The sequence below is a fragment of the Nerophis ophidion genome, linkage group LG09 (assembly GCF_033978795.1).
Source record: "Nerophis ophidion isolate RoL-2023_Sa linkage group LG09, RoL_Noph_v1.0, whole genome shotgun sequence".
NCBI classification, from domain to species: Eukaryota; Metazoa; Chordata; class Actinopteri; order Syngnathiformes; family Syngnathidae; genus Nerophis; species Nerophis ophidion.
Window position 1 is genome coordinate 24,490,815 of NC_084619.1, and position 23,560 is coordinate 24,514,374.

Below are 23,560 nucleotides of genomic sequence, written 5' to 3' on the forward strand. Positions count from 1 at the left end.
TGGATACGAATGTCAACATTTTGACAGAAATACAATTTGTGAATAAATTGGGGTTATTTAATACGCGGTGAAAAGAAAGGTAATGTGTTGGGGGGGGGAAATAATAACCAAACAAAATATTTTAAAACAATGATTTGGTTAAAAAAATAAAAAAATTAAAAACTTTACACTTGATTCTCAATCCAATTCTTATAAATTGCCTGCACAGCTTTGGTTTTAGAATGGTGGAGGTTTGACATTAAAACAGATTATTTCTTTAATTTGATCATGGAAAAGTCATTTCCCCCATTGTGCGATCAATAAAAGTATATCATATCCTATTTATGCAAATAGGCTTGACTTTTTTCAGTAGGTCAAACAGTATAGAGATGCATTGGAAAACACAAAACAAAAACTAGGCGACATATTATTTGGTTTTTAATAAAATTAGTTGGCTAATTATTAAACATTATACTCAAACCATGAAATAAATGTTAGCACAGAAATATTTAAATAACAATCCCGATTTCTGCAGCAATTAAAACAAGCAAACTAGAATAAGATAAAGATGAATGAATGAATGAATGAAATAAGGTTATTTCGGTCATACAATCAACCATCAACCATTTTTTGTGACCAGTTTAACAGTACAGATTATACATATTTAACAAAGATGGATGAATGATTAAAATAACTTTCCAAAATGTTAACAATGCAGTAGTTACAAGTGATTAATTTGAATGGATTAATAAGCAAAGCACATTTAACAGTTGAAATGTGAAGCTAGCAGACAGATATAAAAGATAGGCAGCGGTAAATCCCTGAAAAGAAAAGAATTATGACTATGCTAATTAGAATTATCAATTAAATAAAGAGTAGTTTCGTCTAATATGCAATATGTTTCTGTCCTGTTGCATTGTGATGAATTATTTTAGTTTGTCATAATGTCTCAATCATTCATTACCATGAATTGATTAATGTGGACCCCGACTTAAACAAGTTAAAAAAATTATTCGGGTGTTACCATTTAGTGGTCAATTGTACGGAATATGTACTGAACTGTGCAATCTACTAATAAAAGTATCAATCAATCAATCAATCAATCAATCAATCAATCAATCAGCTTCATGGGCAAGTTGAGGCTCACAATAATTGATCTGTGAGTACAACAAGATTGCTGCACAACGTTCCTCTTTGACACATTATTTCACACACTTTAACTCTCGTCTGTACCAGAGCCTCTCTTGCCCTGTAAATAAATCAGTTCATGGCACAGTAAATAACACTGAATGCAAGAATATCTTCCATAAGATGGAAGGTGAGATCGTAGCCAAATCCGACATATGAATAGATATAGTATTCTTAACAGGGACACAAAGTAAGGACACTGTTGGTAATTTAAACCTTTTATATCAGCAAACAACCCCCCACCCGAACCACAATGTTCAATGGCATTTTGACAAGTTAAATAATGTTGTCTCCTTAAAAAGCAGTCAAGTACAAAGGAGAGATTTAATCTGCGTATTATTTCCTTGTTTTTTGCCCTCACTTCACCAAGAACACAAATCAGTGGAAAATAATGACTACAGAAGGTAGTGGTGGTGTGAAGTGTGTTTTTAAGTAGGAGAGCAGAACGCATGCAGATGTGACTTTGTTTTCTTACAGCTCTCAAAGGAAGAAGGGGGTGTTCTCCAAGGGACCAACCACAGCACGTGTTTAAAATGTTGGCCTAATTGCACCGGTGGATTTCTAAAACAAAACACAGAAACCTCATCAAAAATGTTAAGCATAGTCATTCTTGATCATTGATAAAAAGGCTGCCGCCGGTTTATCTGGTCCAAAAACCTTTTACAGGTTCACCTTTGAATTCAAGTTTCAGAAAAACAACTACCGCTAGCATTGTGAAGGACTTAATATTCCGTTTAGGGTGTTAAAACAGATTTCAGTCGCAGAAAAATGTGTCTGCTGACGGTTTCTTCACGTGTTGAGTCGACATTGGAGTTGGAAATTCATATACAGTGGGGCAAAAAATTATTTAGTCAACCACCGATTGTGCAAGTTCTCCCACTTAAAATGATGACAGAGGTCTGTAATTTTCATCATAGGTACACTTCAACTGTGAGAGACAGAAGGTGAAAAATAAATCCAGAAATTCACATTGTAGGAATTTTAAAGAATTTATTTGTAAATTATGGTGGAAAATAAGTATTTCCTCCAAACACGACAAGTTGAGTTGACACCAAAATGGATACATGGATGATACAGCAGAGTATTGGGAGAATGTCATGTGGTCAGATGAAACCAAAATAGAACTTTTTGGATTAAACTCAACTCGTCGTGTTTGGAGGAAGAAGAATACTGAGTTGCATCCCAAGAACACCACACCTACTGTGAAGCATGGGGGTGGAAACATCATGCTTTGGGGCTGTTTTTCTGCTAAGGGGACAGAACGATTGATACGTGTTAACGAAAGAATGAATGGGGCCATGTATCGTGAGATTTTGAGCCAAAACCTCCTTCCATCAGTGAGAGCTTTGAATGGTTGACCAAATTCTTATTTTCCACCATAATTTACAAATAAATTCTTTCAATGTGAATTTCTGGATTTATTTTTCACATTCTGTCTCTCACAGTTGAAGTGTACCTATGATGAAAATTACAGACCTCTGTCATCATTTTAAGTGGGAGAACTTGCACAATCGGTGGCTGACTAAATACTTTTTTGCCCCACTGTTCCAGCCAACACAAACATCTCAATGCATCTGAAAATAAAATAAAATTAACAAAAATACCTTTTATCTTTTTGAGCTTTCTTTATGACCTGCACTAAGTCTGTGTTGTAAATAGTACAATGATTAGTCCACGTGGGATCTAGGCTGCTATTACAAATACAGTAAGGCCAAATCGCTACTTTGCACAATGACACCTTACAGTACAAACTAGGTGTGCCGAAAAGCTAGTCATATCTCCGTCAATAACCACGTTTCCACCGAGTGGTACAGTTCAGTTAGCAACCGTATGAACTGGATTGATCAACCTGATCATTGTGCTTCCACTATACTGTATCCCCATACCAGCAGACATGGAATTCTTTCAACAAAGTAAACATGACCCCAGTGTCCTGACATTATCTGTTAAAGGGGAACTGCACTTTTTTTGAAATGTTGCCTATCGTTCACAATCATTATGAAAGACACGACGGATCTTTTAAAAAAAAAAAAAAATGCATTCTAGATAATAAACAAACGTAAATAAAAGTCCTCTTACAGCAAAACCAATAGAAGGTCATCTACGCCGCCTATAAAATCCAATAAATAACCATCCAAAAAGCGGCAACAATACTCCTTTTTTATTTTGTGACTTGAATATTAACCAAGTATTAGTGATATTGTTATTACAAGAACTAACGCAGGCAAACTATTTATAGCGGCGCTGTGATAACAAGCTTGCGTACAATTACGACATAATCGACTAGCGAGGTGTTTCCTCGCTTCCTTGCTCCCTGGAAATGTATTATTGATCATAAATCATCTGGAAAGTAGATGTCCGAGGATGTAACCAGACAAGTTGGTACACTTTAACAGCCATTTAGGATCCGACATGGCGAGAACGACACAGAGCACCTTGTTTCTTCGCGTGGATTGTGAGTTAGTCTTCATTTAAATGGGAATATATGAACATCCTAGCTGTCGGCATTTTAGCAGACCTTGCACAGTAAGTCATGTTTTATTATGTTTGTTGGCTTTCATGAAGTCTGCAGTGAGTAATAATCGGTGATGAAAAAAAAAAAAAGCAAATGTGATGCGTGCTTTAAAATGAATGTGCCACAGAGGCTTAAAATGGTCAAAATACGTAAATAATAAATATTATAAATGTGCCCGATACTACATTACACATATATTTACATCATGTATATAAAACTTTAATGGAGGTGTTTAGATGTTTTAAAGGGAATTATAACCATAATTGAGTGGCTCCCATAGGCTCTATTGTAAATGCACATGTTATCGCATTTATTTCATACTTAGAATGCATCCATCCATCCATTTTCTACCGCTTATTCCCTTTTGGGGTAGCGGGGGGCGCTGACGCCTATCTCAGCTACAATCGGGCGGAAGGTGGGGTACACCCTGGACAAAAAAACAATCGTCATGTCTCTCATAATAATTGTGATCGATGGGCAAAATTCCCAAAAATTGAAGTTCCCTTTTAATATAAAACAGATTTAAATATTTACCGTTAGCTACAGTACTTTAAATTATTTTTGAAACAAAAAAAAAACAAAATAATACATCTTTGATTTTGCATTTGCAACCATAAAAATGTCACCAAATTCTGGTCAAAAAGTTATTTAAAAAAATGTTTGACAGTTTTTTTTTTTCCTGAAAAGAGAGGCAGTTTTTCCCACAGAAAACATGTCTCATTGTCTCAAGGTTTTACATGTTTAAAATACGTGATAACAAATCATAATATTAGTTTTTTTTACAGCTTCTACATTCTTTATAATAGCAGAAGTTAATATATTTCATATATATATATATATATATATATATATATATAAGTTGTCACTAGAGCAGTCAAAAGGTGTGAATCATGTAGAAACACCTTCTACACCACTCCCCACTTCAGAGAGCTGGAGGGACCCCCACAACAAACGTAAGCACGTTTAACAGGCTTGACTCTGACTCTGATCCCTTCAGTTCAATCCATCATCCTTGTCTTTCCATAAGTGGTGAGTATCTAAACATTGTATTATGTTTACTTAAATAAATGTTAAACTTAAGAGTGTGCATTTAGCTTGTTGGTGTCTGCTGCTTGAGAATTAGATTAGACTTCAGAAGATTAATCGCATTTTTTAATTTCAACCTTTTTTAATGCAAATGTCGATCAAAGATTCGAGGAGAACATCAACTTCAAGCCAGTAGGGTGGTTTGGAAGATTAAGAGCAATCAATTTGTCCCCAAAAAAATGGTTATGGGAGTATCAATTACGCACACATTTTCTTGTTTTTTGCAGACGGCCGACCATTTTTTGAGATTTACAGTACTGACTTTTTTTTTTGATAGTCAAAGGACCACAGTGTATGTGGCTCCTCCCTCAACAAACAAATCACTGCAACTGACCCCAACAACGAGGTACACACAGTGTAACCAATCAGGTCAGATTTGTTGGAACTCTTTACAATGGCACACTAAAAGGCACACTAAACCAAACTGGACAAATTGGTGGAAATGAGGTTAATGAGAAATTTCGAGAGCAGGAAAAGGAGCAAACAAACCAAGTTTATATCTGTCAAGTATCAGAATACCAAAAATTACTCATTAAAAAGGATATAACTGAGCATTATACAAAGTATATTTGTAAAACAAATAAAAAAATTATGGTACAGCTTAAAACGTACTATTCTAACTAATTGTGAGGTCTTAAAGGGGACCTATGATGATTTTCCTCTTTTCTGACTAGTTAATGTTGTTACAATGTAGGATACTGATGGTAAACAATTCCAAAGCATTTAATCATAAAGTTCTTATACAGGATCTCTGCAGGTTTTAACAGGCCATATTGAAGACTTATTTAAGACCATAATGAATACAATTTAGAACCCATTTGACATAGATAAAGGCAAAAATGTACAAAAGATGAAGGAAAATCGGAGGTCCGGAATTACTTGCAAAGTGTATCAATTTATTCACAGCTCTTTTACGTTGAAATACAAAACGCTTAACCTAACTAAAAACACCAGAAACCACTCCGTTGTGAACCAAGATTTGTTTAGAAGTCCATTCATCCATCCATTTTCTACCCCTTGTCCCGTTTGGGGTCGCGGGCGTGCTGGAGCCTATCTCAGCTGCATTCGGGCGGAAGGCGGTATATACCCTGGACAAGTCGCCACCTCATCACAGGGCCAAAACAAAGAGACAGACAACATTCACACTCACATTCACACACTAGGGCCAATTTAGTGTTGCCAATCAACCTATCCCCAGGTGCATGTCTTTGGAGGTGGGAGGAAGCCGGAGTACCCGTGCAGTCACGTGGAGAACATGCAAACTCCACACAGAAAGATCCCGAGCGCAGATCGAACCCAGGACCTTCGTAATGTGAGGCAGACGCACTAACCCCTTTGCCACCGTAAATCAGAATAAAAAAAAATGCCAAATTATATTGGTAAATTCTACAGCTATTGAGTGTGTGTGTGTGTGTGTGTGTGTGTGTGTGTGTGTGTGGGTGTGTGCGTGTGTGTGTGTGTGTGTGCGTGCATGCACACAAGAACTATCTGGACCGTGGCTGCAATCTCCTCAACAATATTCTTGAGCTCTGCTAATTTTTCCTTGTAGCTCCTCCTCAGAGCATTTGACTTTGTGATGAGCTGGGCCATCTGAGTGCCCACCTTGCCCTTCACCTCTTCTGCAAGCCTGTCTGCATCTCTGGACAGACTTTCAGAAACCTCTTGGACAGTTTTCCTTTTATTTTTTAGTTCTTCCAGGTGATCCTCTAAAGCCTTTCTCTTCTTTCCCTATTCATCAGACTCCTTTTTCATTCTGTCTTGATCAAGGCCGACATAGTACTTGGACCTGGCTGATGCCGCAGAAGTTAAGAGCTGTTTCGTGATGGGAATCTTGGTCACCCTGCCATGTTGAGTGACATAATCACACACAAGCCTGTGCGCAACAACAGTGTCCTACTGCATGTTACACGTTTCAACTTGCTTGTTAACAGAAAAATCTCTTTCCACAGTGGTCTGTCTATGGAACAAAATTAGCAGCTTCTGGCAAAATGTCCAAAGTTCCGGATAGGGCCTTTGAAAGAAACCGCACAAGAAGGTGTCTAGCCTAGCCATGGGTTGGAATGAGGGGAACTCTTCACTTCTGCTCTCAAGGGAAAGGAAGATCTCAAATTGTTGGAGAATGATATCAGATGATTCAGGCTCTCGTCGAACATCAGCAAGAACGGGCCCTTAACTTTGGAGATGAGGTCTCTCTTGCTGTAATCAGCTAATCCAAATTGCGCTATGTACGCCGTTCTGTCTTTTCCACACTGAAATGTTTTTGCTATCTCTGAATCCGGGAACATAATCTAGAACAGGTAATCAATGTTCTCATTACAAGTATATGACTGGTGCTTAGTTACCATGTGAAAAGTCCATATCACTTCCGCTTTTAGTGTCGACGTACACCCAAACGCTGTCCGGAGGTTATTTGGAGTTGCAGCAGACCTCGATGCTCTGGCTCTCGATGTGGAGTAATAGTGGCTGATTGACGGCGTTTGCTGCCGCCATTTTATGACCGCCTTGTGCTTTTCCGATTTGCAATGGGATTTCAATGCCTTGATGCCCAACGTTCCAAGTTTTAAATTTTTCTTGCACAAACTGCAGTGTGCTTCATATGGGTTTCCCTCCACCGGCTTCAACCATGCACTGAACTGTTCGTCCTGAAGCCACTAATCATCAAACTTGTACTTACCCATGCATGCAAGTACTGTAATTTGGTTCTGTTTAAAGTTTTCTCCGCTGCTATGCTATCACAGCTGCGCGCGCACATAAGAATTTAGACTTTTTAAGACCCCACGGATACCCTGATACATTTGGGCCTGAGCTTGCATGTAGTTTTCGTTGCCTCTCAACACTGTGTTTTGTGTTTTTTAAGATTGGACACAGTGATGTCACAGTGTGGTGGAAGTACTAAGGTGAGCAATTCTAGGACAGGTACAAGCTCCCTGCCAGGGCCCTCCTCTCTGCTCTGTTCTCTTGTGCCAAGATTGTTGGTAGCTGCTAGAAGCCTCCAGCGTTTGTCCATGACATTTTACACGGGATTCTTTTGTCAACATGGACCAGTGAGTACGAAGTGGGATTAACCGCAAAATTATGTTAAAAAAATGGCACCATTGCGAGATTACTGGTTTGAGGGTACACAAGCAAGAAGGTAGGATAAAGTATTATTTAAATTTAATTGTGGCATGCGCACAATAAAATCGACGTGCGACATGCAGTGACATAAATGCTGGTAAATGCAGCTTATTTTATGCAACATTGTGCACCACACATGGTATACCAATCTATATACACTGTTTATGAAGTTTATTATCAACCGTAACAAAAAAGAATAGCAGTGATGTTTGTCTTCGAGATATATATTTAAAATCACACATAGAAATGATAAATACTATTGAAGAGGGTGGCGCATGAAGGGTTTCATTTGTGCAACAACCATTTACAGACAAATTCAGAAAACGGGTCAAAAATGTGACAGTGGAGCAAAATGGACACCAAAGCATATGCAATACATATTTTGTAGACAATGCGATTAGGTGGCGACTTGTCCAGGGTGTACCCCCCTTCCGCCCGATTGTAGCTGAGATAGGCACAGCGACCCCAAAGGGAATAAGCGGTAGAAAATGGTTGGATGGATGGATTTTGTAGACCACAAAAAAGTGTGTTGAATGTAGATAGAATCATTACAGGTCCCCTTTAAACAACAAAACCAGTGAGAATGTCAACTTGAGGCACAAAAAAAAAAAAAATCACAGAAGCCATGAAGTCAAAAGCTTGTTTTTACGCAGTGCTGCATGTTGAGTGTAATCCAGACCTTAGCCTCCCCAAGGACACCCACAAGGGTCCCCACACGCCCTCCTCCTGTCCCACAGGACACGCAGCTCCTCTGCTGTGTGTTGTGGGGATGACAGCATGTCCAGGAAGCATTCTTTTTCACACAGCCAGCTGGGGTCCTTGCCAGGAAAGGAGGTTGTGTTAAAAGTCCTTCTCCAACTTTTTACTATGCTCACTGAATTTACTGCAAACAAGCCTCCATGTTGTAGAGATCAAACGACACAATGACAGGCAACGGTGGCACCAGACCATGTTGTGTGCATGTTTTCATTGTAGTTAGTTTTCCTGGTAGCTGAATTACTCAAAAGACATTTCCATGAAATTTTGTTTCTGGGCTGTTTGGAGCACATCATGGAATATTTTCTGGTGTGTAATGCAAAAACTCAATGCCAAACTGATGATGATTGTGTGGCAATCGAAAAAAGACTGTCAAAAGTGGAACTGTTAGAGGAATTGCACCTTTTTTTAATTTTATTTTGCCTGTCATTCACAATCCTTATGTAAGACAAGAACACATTCTTTTTTAAATAATTCTAACTCATCAATAAACACAAGCAAAGTAAGCTAACAACTGTGCTTACAAGAGTCATGATGTCAGTGTGTCTATTGCACCCGTAAAACCCACTAAAAAACATCCAAAAACTGTCATTTTCCATTTACATTTTGTGACTTGAATAATAACTGAATATTGGCGATATTGTTATAATAGGTGCTAACAATACTATGTCGAGGGATTATGATCGATTCTTAATCTAAACGGGAAGATATGAACATCCCATCAGTCGTCATCCCAGTGAGAGCAGGCATTGTATACAATAAGTGTTTGTTTTATTATGTTTGTTGTCTCTTATGTTGTTGTCTGCCGTTATTTGTACTCAGTGAAGGAAAAAGCAAACGTGAGGAGTCTATGGAAATACATTATTACATGTTTATTTTCAGCATGTATATTGAACCTTGGAGGTTTTGGGATGCTTTTTTAGGCGAAATAGAGGACTCCCGTTGGCACTGTTGCTGGCTAACTTTTGCTAACATTTTAGAGTGCTTAAAAAAGAAAAACACGTGTTGTTGTCTTACAAAGGGATTGTGAATGATAGCCAACATTTCAAACAAAGAGCAGTTTCCAGTGCCATGTTTACTTTTATGTTAAGCGTAGAGTATGGAATGGTTTAAGTACTTAATTCTTTGATTCCTGCCTTGCCAATAACACGTTTCCTAATTTGTGAGCCTGACATGAGCGATGTCAAAAGACAACAGCAGGACCAATGAAGGACTCGATGCACCGCTAAAAGGTAACTGCTAAGGTTCTCGACATTACTATGCAAGGCAAAACTTTGTTGATGCACTTCATCTTTGAAATCAATAACAGTGCTGACGACGCAGTTAATGTCGGCGGTTCTCTAGGCTGCGACTGTCAATTTGACCAGGTTTTTGCAGAACAACACACGCCTTCAGTTTCAGCACATTGAAGCCCAGTTACAACATAGCGAAACTACTATACAGCATTGGTAAAACAAGTTTGAAGGTTACTATATGGATGTTACTTCATATATCCAGGATTCTGATGATGTAAAATACCTATTTTGAGGGTCGTAAACACGTTTTTGATGCTCGAACTATGAAAATATTTGCTTCATTAATAATCTTACTTTGCAAAAATGTGTTTACTGCAGTCAGCCCTTGAACAAACTGGCCACAATAAACGAGAGGCGACTGTAGCCCTTTAAAGTCTGAGCATAATCTTGAAGATGGCACAGCTCATTGTGTTTCCCGTTACGATATGTGACATGTTCACATTATTTCCTGCTGGCTCGGTATACTACTTGCCACAGAATGCCAAATTGTTTTGTTTTCTTTGCTTCCTGTTGTTTTCTTAGTGCCATATTTATTTTGCTTTGCATGGCTCCCTTTTTTCGTATCTTGCTGCTTGGAGTTGATTAACTACCACCAGGGTTAAAATCTCAGCAGAATCCTGTTATTTAAATATATTATTTGTAGCTGAGATAGGCGCCAGCGACCCCCGCGACCCCAAAAGGGGTCAATCCGTAGAAAATGGATGGGATGGATGTTATTCGGTTAGTATAGATGCTGCGTGGCTATTTTTCCTGTTTTTGCTAATTCTATGATAAAAAACTATGTAATTATTCAACTGACACCAATTTACGGAAATGGCCCATGTTTATTATAATTTTGGCAACCTTTACGAAACCCTTTACTGGTTTAAAAGTTAAAGGTCATCTAGGAACATATAGTACCTGATACTTCTGTGGTCCAACAGCTGCCATCCATATGCCCATGCTTACGTCTTCTCCCTGTGATGACACATTTGTGAACTCACCTTTAATGTGGCAATTGGCGTTTAACAGGCTACCTACCTGGTAGGCCTTTAGACTCTCTGCGTTACTGGCAAGCCACTGAACCAGGTCATGGGACACCACATAGCCAGAGCCACATGCAAAGGCCGGGTAGGCGGGACTAGCGTACTCCAGCTCCTGCCACTTCCCAATGCGATCCACTGCCCAGCTCTGCCTGAAACTGGGTCAGGGGGGCGTGTTTTAATGAGCACAATGTCACCACATCTCATGGTCGGATGACCTTTTATGCATTGGTTCTAAACACAGCAACAATGCAAAACATTCAGGGCCATCAGACTGTACTTACTTTCCCCACCAAAAATGGCTGCGCTTGAGACCCTTTTGGTCAATCTTCATTAATACTGAGTCCATGTCAATGTAACAATCATCGTCAGTCTTCAAGAGCAGATTAAAGTCAGCATTGCCCACAGACCTGTCATAAGGAGAATTGCTGTAATTAATGTATGTAAATACACTTCATTGGGATGTTATTACAAAGAATGGAGATAAAATACAACAGAAACAACACCAACATTCATTAAGAGTCCAAAACGTTACTAGCAACACCAACCGTTTCCAAATAAGATGGTGTCGAGCATCAGTGTCCAACTCTGGCCCGCGGGCCAAAATTGGCCCGCCGTGTAATTTCATTTGGCCCTTGAGGCAATAATAAATTAACATTAGAGCTGGCCCGCCGATATTATACAGTGGCGGTGCCGCTGTATCACCGCATTCAACGCTAATTCTCATACTTGCCAACCCTCCCGATTTTTCCAGGAGAATCCCGAATTTCAGTGCCTCCCCCGAAAATCTCCCGGGGCAACCATTCTCCCGAATTGCCACCCGGACAACAATATTGGGGGGGTGCCTTAAAGGTACTGCTTTTAGCATCCTCTACAACAGGGGTAGGGAACCTATGGCTCTAGAACCAGATGTGTCTCTTTTGATGACTGCATCTGGCTCTCAGATAAATCCGAGCTGACATTGCTTAACACGCTAAGTAATGAATAATTCCGCTGTCACAGTGTTAAAAGTAACGTTCAAAATATAAAACATTCTCGTGCATTTTAATCCATCCATCTGTTTTCTAGCGCACCTGTTCAAGAAGTTGCGTTAATGGTAAAAAGTTGTTTATTTATTATTGATTAGTGTGGGGCTTGCCCTCCTGGGGTTTCTTCAGACCACCAAGCACCGACATGAGAGCCTGTTTCAGGGTTACAATATAGTTTTATTTTTCAATAAGTCTCTCAGTTGCTATCCAGCAATTGTCTTTTTCTCTTTCGTTCTCGCTCGCACTCTGGCTCCAGCCCTAACCCCGTCTCTCCTCCTGGCTGTTGCTTATAACATAGCGACAGGTGATTAGATAACAGGGCCCAGGTGGGCCACCTACGCACCTGTCGCTGATTTCGAGGCCGGTCCTGGCACTCCCGGCTTCGCTGCAGGCCCGCAGGCCACACCCCCTCCACAGTTAGCTTCAGAATAACAATGTTATTACAGAGAATAACAAGTGTTGGTTTTACTTAAAAATATACACTATTAGTTGTGTTCAGTGTAAAAAAAAATAAATAATTATATGGCTCTTACGGAAATACCTTTTAAAATATTTCGCTTCTTGGCTCTCTCAGCCAAAAAGGTTCCCAACCCTTGCTCTACAACCTGTCGTCACGTTCGCTTTTCCTCCATACAAACAGCGTGCCGGCCCAATCTCGTAATATATGCGGCTTCTACACACACGCAAGTGAATGCAAGGCATACTTGGTCAACAGCCATACAGGTCACGCCGAGGGTGGCCGTATAAACAACTTTAACACTGTTACACCACACTGTGAACCCACACAAAACAAGAATGACAAACACCTTTCGGGAGAACATCCGCACCGTAACACAACAGAACAAATACCCAGAACCCCTTGCAGCACTAACTCTTCCGGGACGCTACAATATACACCCCCGCTACAAACAAAACTCGATTTTGCATGTCACTATAAAGTTATATAAGCCTTGCTTGTTCAATATTCAATGCAAAACTTGTTTGGGTCCCTATTAAAATGTTAAGTTGTTCAACTTTGGCCCGCGGCTTAGTTCAGTTTAGAATTTTGGCCCACTCTGTATTTGAGTTTGACACCCCTGGTGTAGAGGGAAAAAGACAAGAAAATATGTCAAAGTCTTACAGTAGACACAATTTAATTGACAAGTACTTTAGGAGCACCTTCTGCAATCAACCTTGCTGGCACAACTGTGCCCTAATGAAAACTTGATGGTAGAGAATGTATGGGGAACTTTTAGTTAGAAAATGGCTGTCGACATCCCAAATGTCTTACTTAGTTTTGCTTTAAAAAGAATACGATTCCAAAAGTTTCACTGAATTTTGAAGGTGAGGCACCAGTTCCCTATATTAGACTTCTGCCAACCCTGGAAGCTGAGAAATAATCTAAATGGTTAACAGTTTCTTTTTAGACGCAACCACATGGAAGGCACACGATAGAAATAAAATCTGATTGCAACCACAGAACTAAAGAAGGCAAACAACAAATGTGACAATGGTACAATATCCATCCATCCATTTTTTACCGCTTGTCCCTTTTGGGGTCGCGGGGGGTGCTGGAGCTTATCTCAGCTGCATTCGGGCAGAAGGTGGGGTACACACTGGACAAGTCTCCAATATGGCTAAGTCATAACATCAACCATATTGAAAAATGTTCAGACAATAACATTGGATCTCTTATTCAAAAAATTATGACGGCTGTCTTGACTCTGGAACAAATCACTTCTATTTTTGATTGTAAAATTGTTCTTTAAATTACAGATGTACCTCAGTTTTCGTATGATTCAATTGTCAACAGAAATGTAATTTACCATTGTAGTTTACATTTGGATAAAATTTTTGCGTAACAATCTACAGTACTTTAGTCGTTTGTCCCATGAATCATTCCACAGAATCAAGTCCCCAAACAATGAATTCCAAGTGCTGCTGGCTTAGTCTCTGGGCTTTTTTTTTAGTATGACTGCCAAATAAATCCCCATGGGGTCAAAAAAGTAGCAAATGGCAGAACTTTGATAAAAGTTACAAACACTATGGCGTTCAAGAAAGAGTACAAAGGTGGCATCTGCGTTGCTCTCCCGTCCTTTTGTCCCTCGCCGCTCATCACCAACAAGATTCCCCAATAAAAGTAAAAGTGACATTAGATTTTGATTTATCTATTTCATTCATCATTTATAATGTCGTATTGTTTTCTGCAACTATATATATATTGTATAAAATGTGTTTTCTGTTGATATTTTTGGGCATTTGTAACAAATTAATTTGATTATCATAATTTCAAATGTAACCCTATATATCTTAGTTTTTGCACAATTCGGTCTTCGTCTGACCTTGCAGAACAGAGAACTAGCATAGAGGTACTGTACCATAGTAGATGAAAATTAGAGCCAAAACATGACAGCATATCATAGCAATCCCGGTCCTATAATAAAAAACAGGGGGGCTATGAGGAGCACAACAATGACATCAAAACACTCCAATGGGGTGCTCAGTCTGTGTTTTGTATTAGATACAATGAAATCATTGCTACGTACAGTAGTTTCTCATTTAGTACATGACTTTCTTGCAGAATATAATACATTTTGGAAACAGGTAATCTTCAAGCTGACCAAATTAAAAGCTCCCAAATTCCATACTGGCAGCATATTTTGATCTTTGATTGATTAGGCCCAAATATGTGAAGGTTCAGCATATGTCTGGATACTTGATGACAGTCACACTGATTGCAAGTGAGTTCTTACAGGAGGACATTTGTTAAGCAATGACACATTTTTATTCTGGATCGCTGATTTCCTCAGAGGGTCGACCAATTTAGAGACGAAAAGCCGAATCATTAGCACTTGGCGTACCATTTATAGAACTGAAGCAGTTTGGAAGGCACGTTCCTGTAGGTGTCCACCACGTCCACAAACACCAAGTCACTGTGCCTCAGGCTCTCCTGCTGCAAGGCAGCATCCTCCTGCCTCAGCCCCGAGGCATGGCGCGCCATCCTGGCTGGACGACCCCGCAGGAGCTCTGACAGATTGTCCCCGTCTGTCACATTAGTTGGGGAGGGGTTTGGGTTGCACAGTACAAAAAAAGTGTCAGAGGCAATAAAAAAAACACTAATTCTAACTAGATGATGGCACTAGAGAGAGACTGAATGAATATCTGCTAGATGAAAAACATATAACAGTGTTATTAGTCCTGCTGCAGGGTATTTTGCTGCAAATATGATATAGTTTTCCCAAAAGTACATGGAACTTGCTTTCAGGTGAACAAAAACATAACACACAAGCATGAAATCTATAATACAGCAATCAATACAGCACAACAAGATGAGAGTTGGCAAGTCCTCAGGTAAAGAAAGCAAACTCATTACAAGGTTTTGAAATATTTACGCTGAGAAACATCTCTGAATTGGCACCAACCGTAAATGGTGAAGGTGAATCCTCCAGCCAAACCAGGAAATCCAAGAGCGCTTCTGTGGGGCAGTATGCCTTCTGCAATCTATCGATGAAATCCATTGTTAGTTCTTACTCATGAGACTTATTTTCAGCACATGGGAGCACATACAGAGGAGAACTTTAGGACGCCTCCGCCATCATTGAGTTGCACACAAGAGGAGTTGACTGTCAGTCCGTCCGAGTCCGAACTCTCCCACACCAGTGTGCCCTCAAAACCCTAAATGACAAACAGGCTTTTTTGTTTACCGGTAATTACTTCAGACTTGAAAAAACTTGTGTTACATTCCCGACATACCTTGGGCAAGATGAACTGCTCCACTGGTTTGTACCATATTCCGTTCATGAGGGTCCCTGTGTTGATGGTGCTGAAGCGAGCGGTTATCACAGACTCCTGCAAAAAGATTTTATTTTGGACAATCGCATATTGTCATAAGAACAACAAAAGTAGCTGCTACCTCCTGATCCAGTTGGAGGAGCTTCACTGTCACGTTGCTCTGAAGCTCAGGCTGAGTGCATCGGGGAAACACCCCCAACCGGGTGATCACCACCGGGTGGAGAACCTTAAAATCCAGCGCAACAGTAGAAACATCAGATGAGACGAGGATGGCGGGGTCGGACACCATCACCATTTCTTTTTCCACGTCCTGCCCTATTACTGAGTAGAGGACAGAGAAAATGTACATGAGCATTACTGCAATGCCTTCAGGCTGAGTTCTCTATTATTGACAATGTAAAAAAGAAAATGTCCAAGAGTGTAGTCAATGCCTAATTAAGAGTGTGACTGATTTGATTTCAGTCCATTAAAACCTGAAGACTAATATTGGCAAGCGGGCTAAGGTTTGTTTATCCAAATAAACACGGCTTACATTGATTTAAGTGGAGATAAGACATTTTTGTAAACATGATGGATTCTCATTTGCGTGACACACACAACATAAGATTGAAAATCTGGCAATTTTATTTCTGTGGAAAGGCAAATCAAAGGTCAAGGACATCATATAAAAGTACAAGCATTTAGTGCCGCATGCAAACATAAAAAACCAGCAGAAGAGGATTGTACACCTTGTAAAAACACGTAAATGTCAACAGGGCAGAACCTTGAGGGTTTTTACACAGGACTGCCCTGTTTACACAGGGAGTGTTTGCTGTGCACTGTAGTTGAAAATGATCAATAGTGCAGCGTGAATCTATGACCTTTCATCGACAACACTGTCTTACTGGAATCATCTAATTTGCCCCACACCCAAGAGAAAAAAAAACCTCCATACTTCAGGGTAAACTTCGCCACAATTTTTTTTGTCAAGTGAAGACAGCGATAATTTAAATTCAGGTGTTACTGTTGCTCTTCATGCAATAAAGTACTAAGAAAATAAAAGACAATAAGATAAGCAATATAATAAACTAAGCATACCAAACAAAAAGCATCAAGTAGGACTATTTTGATGACGTGTACAAGATAAACAATATGTACATGATAAATTTAAGATACTGCACAGTTATTGAACGGTTTGCCAACAGATTGCAGTTATGGGTGATGCGTTGTGCAGAAGGAAAGAAGGAAAGCTACACAAGGTTAGCAGACCTTGAAAAAATGTGCTTGAGCGAGATTGTTGCAACCTTCAGTCTTGAAAATAATCATATGAAACCTTCTGTGTGTGTGTGTGTGTGTGTGTCTGTGTGCGTCTGTGTACATGTCAGAGCCCAGCAATAAAGAGGACCTACGATTATTTTAATCTACATATGGCACAGTTCCTTGTGGTCTAGATCAGTGGTCCACAACCACTGGTCTGGGGAACGATACCAGTCCGTGACGCATTTGATTGATTTAAATTTTTATTAGTAGATTGCACAGTTCAGTACATATTCCGTACAATTGACCACTAAATGGTAACACCCAAATAAGTTTTTTTAACTTGTTTAAGTCAGGGTCCACGTTATTCAATTCATGGTTTCTCGACGAGGCAAAGCAAAGGCAGCCGTTGGGGCCGGGCTGAGCTTTTTTTCCCCTCCTCCACGGTGATAGCATCCCATGTTCGGGGGCGGCCGGTCGGAGGAGGCTAGAGAGTCCACAGCTGCCTCTTTGACAGGTGCACGAGGAACGACGCAAGCTCCGCTCATGTCTACGGTAAGAACGAACTTATTACCACAATTTTCTCACCGAAATCTGCCGGTTGACATGTGGTAGGGAACCATGTCCGCTTGACTGCTCTGTTCCATAGTAAAGCTTCACATCATCTTTCGGGAATGTATACAAGGAAACACCGCCTGTGTTTCTGTTGCTAAAGGCAGCCGCAATACACCGCTTCCCACCCACATATTTCTTCTTTGACGTCTCCATTAATTGAACAAATTACAAAATATTCAGCAACACAGATGTCCAGAACACTGTGTAATTATGCGATTAAAGCAGACTACTTATAGCTGGGATCGGGCTGGAACAAAATGTCCGCTACAATCCGTGACGTCACGCGCACGCGCCATCATACTGCGACGTTTTCAACAGGATACTTCGCGCGAAATTTAAAATTGCAATTTAGTAATCTAAAAAGACCGTATTGGCATGTGTTGCAACGTTGAAATTTCATCATTGATATATAAACTATCAGACTGCGTGGTCGGTAGTAGTGGGTTTTTATGGGCCTTTAATGATGTTAATATTGTAAAATATATATTAATGTATATACTATTATACATAAATAATAATATAATTCATTGAGGTAGAACTATCACGTTATATGATCTAACATCTTTGCCAATCAGCATTATTTTGCAACAGTCCACTTTTTGTTGTTATTATAGTGCTGGGATACCCATGATTTTAGCCTTTCAAAGCTTTTCTTAGACCACCATTTGTTAAACCTGGTATTTGTCAAATCCTAGTTACGGCCCGGGTCGCATTTCGGCTATGTTGTGCGCGTGCCCGTGGCTGTCTGACTTTAGTGGCTAATCCAACTTGTACTTACTGGTCTATATTGACAAAACACTCTGTGTAAAATTTTGTGGACAAATAAACATGAAAGCGTATGTTTTTTAAGACATCAGAGCACCTTAGATAGCAAGAAAGGTGAAGGAATAAACACTGGGGGCTTCATAAACATGAAAGCATATTTCTAAAGACATCAGAGCACACTCGATAGCGAGATAGGAGAAGGAACAACACAGGGGGCAGAGAAGTAGGGATGGTTATCTTTCATATTTTAACCAATACTAGTACCAAATGGGTACTTTAAAAACAATGCCGGTGCTTAAACAGTGCTCGAACCCAAACTTAAAAAAGAGAAAACATACACATTTTTATGGAATTTTCTGAAATTGAAGTAGAACAACCTTGTCGTTGAAATTCTATAAATTAATTTATAAATAAGTTATAAAAAGTAAAAAATAAAATCTTCAAAGTTTTTCCCCAATTAAAAGAACCTGCAAATATTTTTTTTGTGTTAAAATATTGCATATATATTATTGCTCATAATTACGGGTAATGTGTGTACGTGAATGCAACTTCTCTAGCTGTAACCGTCATTTGTGCATAGCAAGGAAGTGCTGCAGTGCTAGCGGTGTTATGAGGGATGCTGTTGGCATGCTAAAGTCCACAAAAAAAACAGCGTCAGACTTTGTGTGCTTCTGTCAGGACGCTACATTACGTAAGCAATATCACAACAAAGCACTTCTTGCAGGTGGTTGCGTCTGTATTCATTTAGCACCGAAATCAAGCACCAATACCTTCCAGATTTTACTACCCATCCCTAAAGAGTAGTAGCCCGGCAGAGAGCATGAACTAGAAATGCCCGCTTTAGAGCGACTGTCAATCTGTGACGTCACAAATTAACCACTGTTAAAAAAACACTGCAAAACAGCGTGCAAGCTCACACCTACATGCATGAACATTAAGATTTGGTGCTTTGGCACCGTTTAAAACGAGCATCCAATATTGTAACAACATGTATAAGTCAGAAAAGAGGAAAATCATTATACGTCCACGTTAAGTAAAAATAGAGTATGTGTAATGCAGATCCTATGAAAGCAGTATTTCAGCAATGTTTTTGGACAGGAAAACGGCACGAGTGTTATGTAGTGTTTTGTACAGTCCGTCTCAGAAGACAAATAAAGAAGAGCTTTTGGCAATCACTGTTAAAAGATCAGGCCTGGGGGAATGACCTAAAAGGGACCTTTATGACTGTTACTGAGAAGGCAATTTACTGTTATCAAGACTAACAGCAAAAGTCACTAACAGTGTGATGGAATCCATAAATGGACTCGCAGGGATGTGTCAAAAAAAAAAGACTCTTTTTAGACAAAGTAGACTTAAAAATAACTGGAAAAACAAAAGCAATCAGTAAAAGAATAACACATTTATCTTGTAGTTGTATTGATAGAGCTCAACTGTGTGATATTTATTCCAATTGGTCACTTCTTATGTGACACTTCCTGCAGTACAAGTAGCTGGCTCCCTTTGGTACTTAAGGCTCACGCCGAATAAAATCCCCTACCCCTTGTTTTAGCCCTGCCCCCTTTGTTTTGAACGTTCACGTAAATCATGTGGTGTCCGAATTTTCCTTCAGGTAAGGGGGACAAAGGGCCAAGTGTGAGGGCAGCAGAGCCCTCTAAACGAAGTGAGCTCGAGGTCCTCCCTAGTATACCAGGGATAGGAAAAATGTTTCACAGTACACTATGCCTGCTAAAAACTATGGCAGAAAAACAAACCAAGAGAAGTCTACAAATATAATGTAAAACAGTTAATTACTGATTTTCATGATAATGATACTAATAGTTTAGTTCAGATGTTGCTACTCCCCCTAAATATAGTTTTTTTTAAATTGGTTCTATTTTTACAGATTGATAAAATGATTAAATTCTAGTATATTTTGCTAAGTTAGCTAACTATATATTTTTTATCAAGGTAAAAACAAACTGCACAGCCACATAAGCCACATTTTCAATTGTTTGTTTATTGTATGTTTTCACTGCTCATTAAAACAAGCCTGCAACGTGGCTGAAGCGACCGGAGGTTATTACTTCTGAACACTGTTTTATTTGTTTTCTGCCTCATCAGTAATGTAACATAATACATGTTTATGAAATCTGTACGTTACATACACCCTTTGCCATCGCTTTGAGTCTGGAAACACACGTGAGACCAACGTGTAACTACTGCCAAGTATTTCTTGTTATATTCTTATTTTTACTGTTATATTTTTATTCTTATTGTTGCTTTTTAAGTTTTTATTCTTATTGTAATATTTTCCTAGTGTGTGAATGTGAGTGTGAATGTTGTCTGTCTATCTGTGTTGGCCCTGCGATGAGGTGGCGACTTGTCCAGGGTGTACCCTGCCTTCCGCCCGATTGTAGCTGAGATAGGCGCCAGCGCCCCCCGCGACCCCGAAAGGGAATAAGCGGTAGAAAATGGATGGATGGATGGATGTAATATTTTCTATTTCCATTTATACCCCCATTATTTACTTTTTACTTTTTAAATTTGATCTCAATTCTGTACACTGCTGCTGGAATTTTAATTTTCCTGATAGAACTCTCCTGAAGGAATAAAAAAAATCACTGTCTATAATAACTATCGGATGCATTTTCTTCGAAGGGGACACACGCCAATAGCATCAATGATGAGCTTCAAAAACAACAAAAAGGTACTAAGGAGCTCAAACCAAGCCAAACATCATGTGCGACGGCACCTTCAAAGCAAACAAACATTTGTAGAATCTGCTTTACGTCCCTCCCAGCAAACGGGGACCGTTGATGACGTAGCAAAACTGAAGTGACGTCAAGGGGCATATGTTGAACACTAAGCCATGGCACTAGATGGTAAGGCGATAGGGGAGGGTTAAAAAAAAGTGCAAGGGAGAAGATGGAGAAAACGAATTGAGCCTAAATGACTTGTTATGAAATATTTATTCAGTCTGATTTCTAGTGTGTGGCAAAATGCCTGCAAAACCAAGGTTTTTGTATTGTGCCAAACAGTATTATTTTGGTGATGGGAATATCTCCCAAAGCAGCTATCACAAATGTATGTAGTCGTTCACACTTTTTTATAAAAAAACTTCTGAATAAGGATAGGCAATATTTTGCTTTCCCTGACCCAAAATACCAGGTGTGTATTGCAGAAAGTGTATTTAGTACGTAAACCCGGGATAAATCTGGGTTTTCCATTCCAGAAAGACAGGTAAATCGAAATGTGAAGTAAAGTTGCTGTAGTGACTAAGCGCTTTACAGTGAGAAACCCATTATTGTGTGAATGCCCAAGCATTATATTAGATTCTACACCAAAAAACAATCTATTTATTGTTATTATTCCGCCGCAAAACTTTGCCGCACTCCACAGCACACAGTTTTTGTCCAATCGGAACCGTTCAAGCATCAAAACATTTGTCTCGGCCGGGAAATGAGAGCTCTCCTAAAACATAAAATATCATAGATTACCCATTAATTAATGTTTCCCTTTGAAAATTAATTAGCCATTTTTCGAACCTTCAAGTTTTCTGATGGACCGCACTCCTATCTGAGCCATGCCGCTCCAAACTCTGTGAACCTAACCTGCTCTTGCTATCCCTTGAACGGACACTAATTTAATTTAATTTAATTTTATGTCTCCGTAAGGGTGTAACGGTACGTGTATTTGTATCGAACCGTTCCGGTACGTGGGTTTCGGTTCGGCACGCGGGCGTACCGAACAAGTTCGGAAGCAAAAGTCTTCACAAGCTGCTCTGCTTTCTGCCTCTGTCTCTGCCTCATTGTCCTGCCCACACAACCATCTGATTGGTTACATACAAAGCCAATCAGCAGTGCGTATTCAGAGCGATGTAACAGCCAATCAGCAGTGCGTATTCAAACTTCAGAACGATGTAGTCAATGCTTTAGCGTCGAGCAAATATTCGTCTAGCAGGGGAGGAGCGGACTCTACCCAAATTATACTAAACACTTCCCAGTCACAACTATTACAAACATCACTATGAGCCCGTTGACCTTCTAGAAACTTAAACTGCAGCTCAGCTAGCTCACAGTATAGGCTTGAGATTAAGGCTAATTAGCTTTTAGCGTAACGTTAGCTCATTTTTCTGTGTGTGTGTGCGTGTTTTAGGGGCAGCAAAGCCCTGTCTGTCTGTTATTTCATTGAACTCCATTGTGTTTAGGGATGAATAGTCCCTCCTATTGCAATTGTACTATTTTCCAGCTATAGTTACATGAATCATTAGTAATGTAGCAGCCTAGTTTTGAATAGCAGGGTCCCTGCTATCACATGTTGATAAAAATACAACATTTACATAATAAAAGTCAACTACAGGCTCCCCAAATGCTGTAATAAATTAATCATGATGAGTTGACATTAAACAGTTTCAATGGAAACTGTTTAATGTTAAACTTTTTATATGTAGAAGAAAGATTTTTTCATTTTATTTAATCAAAGCAACAACTTGATGCAGTTTAATGTGGATTAACGTAGGCAGAATTATTATAGTGTGCCCAATGTTAAAAGGATAAAGCCATTGTTTACAAATTTGGTAAATTTATATTTTGTTGATTTCTTACTGTACCGAAAATGAACCGAACCGTGACCTCTAAACCGAGGTACGTACCGAACCGAAATTTTTGTGTACCGTTACACCCCTATGTCTCCGTCATCCTAAAGAAGCCTGAACCTGTTGTTTGCAGTTTTATAACCCAGGAGATGTCCAAGCAGAACTAATTTCTGGAATTTTATTCCATGGAGGATTTGGAGTCCATGGTTAGATTAACTATCATCCCTGGATTATTACATTATTATTATTATTACATTTTTTTTAATCTTTTGATTTTATTTTTTTAAATATTTATTGGATTTATTCAGATAATAAACACTTATTCAGATAATAAACACATTTTGTCTGTATAATGCATATGTTCCTTCTTGACTGCACTTAAATATAGAATATATGTAGAATATATTTATATTATTCATATATTATATATATGTCATATATTATTAATTATTATTATTGTTTATTGTGAGCGAACTGTGGTGCTGAATTTCCCCCAGGGATCAATAAAGTACTTTGTATTGTATTCTATTCTATTCTATGAATTAAATAAATCCATTATAGCGGGGCACTGAATGTTCTTATCGCCAGATTGGGGATTGGTGGATAGGCCGAAT

At 39.2% G+C, this 23,560-nt stretch overlaps 1 protein-coding gene across 8 annotated transcripts in view; it reads right to left on the reverse strand.

The window, feature by feature from the left end:
* Positions 1 to 23,560, reverse strand: part of b3galnt2 (beta-1,3-N-acetylgalactosaminyltransferase 2) — a 49,629-nt gene that overhangs the window by 4,604 nt on the left and 21,465 nt on the right. For 2 of the 8 annotated variants that reach the window (XR_009808103.1, XR_009808104.1), the window contains exons 4-13: positions 15,879 to 16,078; positions 15,719 to 15,814; positions 15,533 to 15,640; positions 15,388 to 15,466; positions 14,827 to 15,010; positions 11,243 to 11,368; positions 10,957 to 11,116; positions 10,837 to 10,893; positions 8,565 to 8,703; positions 1,643 to 1,728 (exon numbers count right to left, since the gene is read on the reverse strand). Coding sequence is in view for 4 of the 8 variants with exons in the window: in XM_061910629.1 (XP_061766613.1) it covers positions 8,566 to 8,703; positions 10,837 to 10,893; positions 10,957 to 11,116; positions 11,243 to 11,368; positions 14,827 to 15,010; positions 15,388 to 15,466; positions 15,533 to 15,640; positions 15,719 to 15,814; positions 15,879 to 16,078 (1,148 nt within the window). In the remaining 4 variants the exon portion in view is untranslated. Of the gene's footprint in view, positions 1 to 1,373; positions 1,729 to 8,564; positions 8,704 to 10,836; positions 10,894 to 10,956; positions 11,117 to 11,242; positions 11,369 to 14,826; positions 15,011 to 15,387; positions 15,467 to 15,532; positions 15,641 to 15,718; positions 15,815 to 15,878; positions 16,079 to 23,560 lie in introns of those variants that run through there. The other 6 variants (XR_009808106.1, XR_009808105.1, XM_061910628.1 and 3 more) reach the window with 5 other exon arrangements.